This window comes from Propithecus coquereli, unplaced genomic scaffold, assembly GCF_000956105.1.
Source record: "Propithecus coquereli isolate 6110/MARCELLA unplaced genomic scaffold, Pcoq_1.0 Scaffold161, whole genome shotgun sequence".
NCBI lineage: Eukaryota > Metazoa > Chordata > Mammalia > Primates > Indriidae > Propithecus > Propithecus coquereli.
This window is the reverse complement of record NW_012140636.1, coordinates 2,749,620-2,751,810: the sequence shown is the minus strand read 5'-3', so window position 1 is coordinate 2,751,810 and position 2,191 is coordinate 2,749,620. Positions and strand designations below refer to the sequence as shown.

At 41.4% G+C, this 2,191-nt stretch overlaps 1 protein-coding gene across 1 annotated transcript in view; it reads left to right on the top strand.

Moving 5' to 3' along the window:
- Positions 1 to 1,257, top strand: part of EMCN (endomucin) — a 12,908-nt gene extending 11,651 nt beyond the window's left edge. Inside the window, exon 7 of the mRNA XM_012641081.1 lies at positions 1,157 to 1,257. Within this exon, the coding sequence (XP_012496535.1) occupies positions 1,157 to 1,191 (35 nt within the window). The 3' untranslated portion in view covers positions 1,192 to 1,257. The remainder of the gene's footprint in view (positions 1 to 1,156) is intronic.
- The last annotated feature ends 934 nt before the right edge of the window (positions 1,258 to 2,191 follow it).

Here is a 2,191-nt window from a genome sequence, read left to right as displayed (position 1 = left end):
GATAACTGTTATTAAAATCACACTATTATTAAAGATTTCTCACATTTTCTATTTTCAATTAGATAGACCTTGAAAATGGATATTAAGAATTTTAAAGATTTTCTCATGATTCGCTTTACATGCCTTCGGGCAGATAGCCGGGGTTCAGTAAATGTTTATTTTGTTTACTTCTCATTTCTGTGCTTCATAGCCATGGGGTCCAGGCAGGTGCTGTTCCTTGTGCACGAGAAACAATATTGCACAAAAGGTTGCCGTTTGGCAGGGGCTGTGGGGGCTGCCACACTGGGCCTGGCGTTTCTCAGAGCACAGGACCTAGGAGCTCTTGATGGGGAGTTCTGAGTTCACGCCCCCTATAGGTCTCTGGCACTATTTATTATTCCATGATTGTTCAAGTAACAGGTGACATCCAGAGTCCCCAGAGGATAGGGTTCCTAACCACTGTCAGATAAAAGCTGGAGCAGAACGATGACATTTATTCTAAAAGCTGGAGATTTTGACCTGTGTTGCTTTTATACAGTGGGTCTGATGTGGGTACTTGATTCTACCTGAAGGACACAAGTCATGTGAAATATGTTGGTCACGAATCTAATGGCTTGTAAAAAATTCCTGGGGCCTCTCAGCTTGCCATCATCCCAGGTTAATATTTATCTTTATATTAGATGGTGGAATAACACTGTAATTTTGAGTAATATTACCTGTGCTGCTCTGTATGTCACCAGAGTGTTCATGTTTGGCCTCTAAATTTATTTTCACAAAACTCTCACTGAATTATTTCAACAGGAGGACCCTAAAATGTCTTCCCGATAAAATGGCACTTTAAATGATGTGGGTTTGCTTAGTAAAGCCAGCTCATGTAACAAGCAAAAATCGATAACTCATTCCCCAGTGTTTCTCTGTCATTATCATCTCACAACTCACCCTGCTCCCAGGGAGGGAGTTAGCATTCTCCTTTAGAGTGAAAACGGGCAATGCCTGAAAAAAGCCCATAAATCTTGGTGAATAATTTCCAGGCAATACCAAGAGGCAAACTGTGGCTCTAATGACATTCTTGCAGGAGAATTGAACTTTTGAAAAACAAAAAACAAGCCTGGAAACTTTATTTTCATCCTCAGTCACTCTCTGAGCTTGTAGATCAAAACATATCTTCTGTTCTCAGGTGAGCACCCTGCGCACGGAAAAACCAAGAACTGACAGCTCGATGAATCCTCTCCACACCTAGGCAATGAATATGTAAGTTTCCTTATTTCATTCACCGAGATACTCATTAATATCTGTTTTGTTAGAGCGCTGCAGCTTAGATTATTTTTAAAGACTTCCACAAGCTAAAAAGTTAATGGCTTGTGTGTCACTGAGACCAGCATCATCTATTTGTCCAAAAACAAACTCTGAAGAGTTGCCAGAAAAAATGAATCTCTTGGTGGTTGTAGATTTGTCCAACTGCCTTGCCTGTCTAAGGAATGACACAAATCACTCCTTCTGCCTGTTGATAATAGTTCCTTATAAATGCAATCTGCCTTTACCTGGGTCAGTAAACACACACTAACTATGGCACACACTAACAAAGACTCACAGGACTCAAGGGACGATGCTTGCAAATTTTGCAATTTATTGTAGGAGAAGGATACAGTGTAGAAGCTGCATTAAGGATGTGTATCAGGGCCAACAGCTAGCTCAAGGAAAGTGTTGCAGAGAGGCTAGGTGGGAGGTCCAATGGCCCTGCCTCGGTAAGGACCATACCAGGGTGCACTTTCTTTCTGGGTCCAGGAACCATGGACATGTGGACAAAGCACCTACCGCAAGGTGACCTAAAATGCAGTCTCAGCCAGGCTTTCTTCTACTCAGCGATCACACAGGCATTTTCTTTCTGTACAATCAGCCAGAGACAGAGCCCTCCAGGTATTTCAATGAGACCAAGTGCAAATGATTGATCTCATTTACAATAACTGTTAATCAATAAAAAATGGAAACTTCTCAAAAGTATGTTCCATGTCTTGACCAGGAGTCAGTGCAATTCGGGTTCATTTCTCATTATAGTAAAACAGCTCACGCCAATGTCAGGACTGCTCTGGAATGAACCCTCCCAGCTCAACACAGGATTGCCTTTTACTTTCCTAGAACTGAGTGAGGAAATGTTCTTCTGACTTTAATTTAATTTTTATAAGAAGCATTGATTAAGTGCTCTCACAATTGG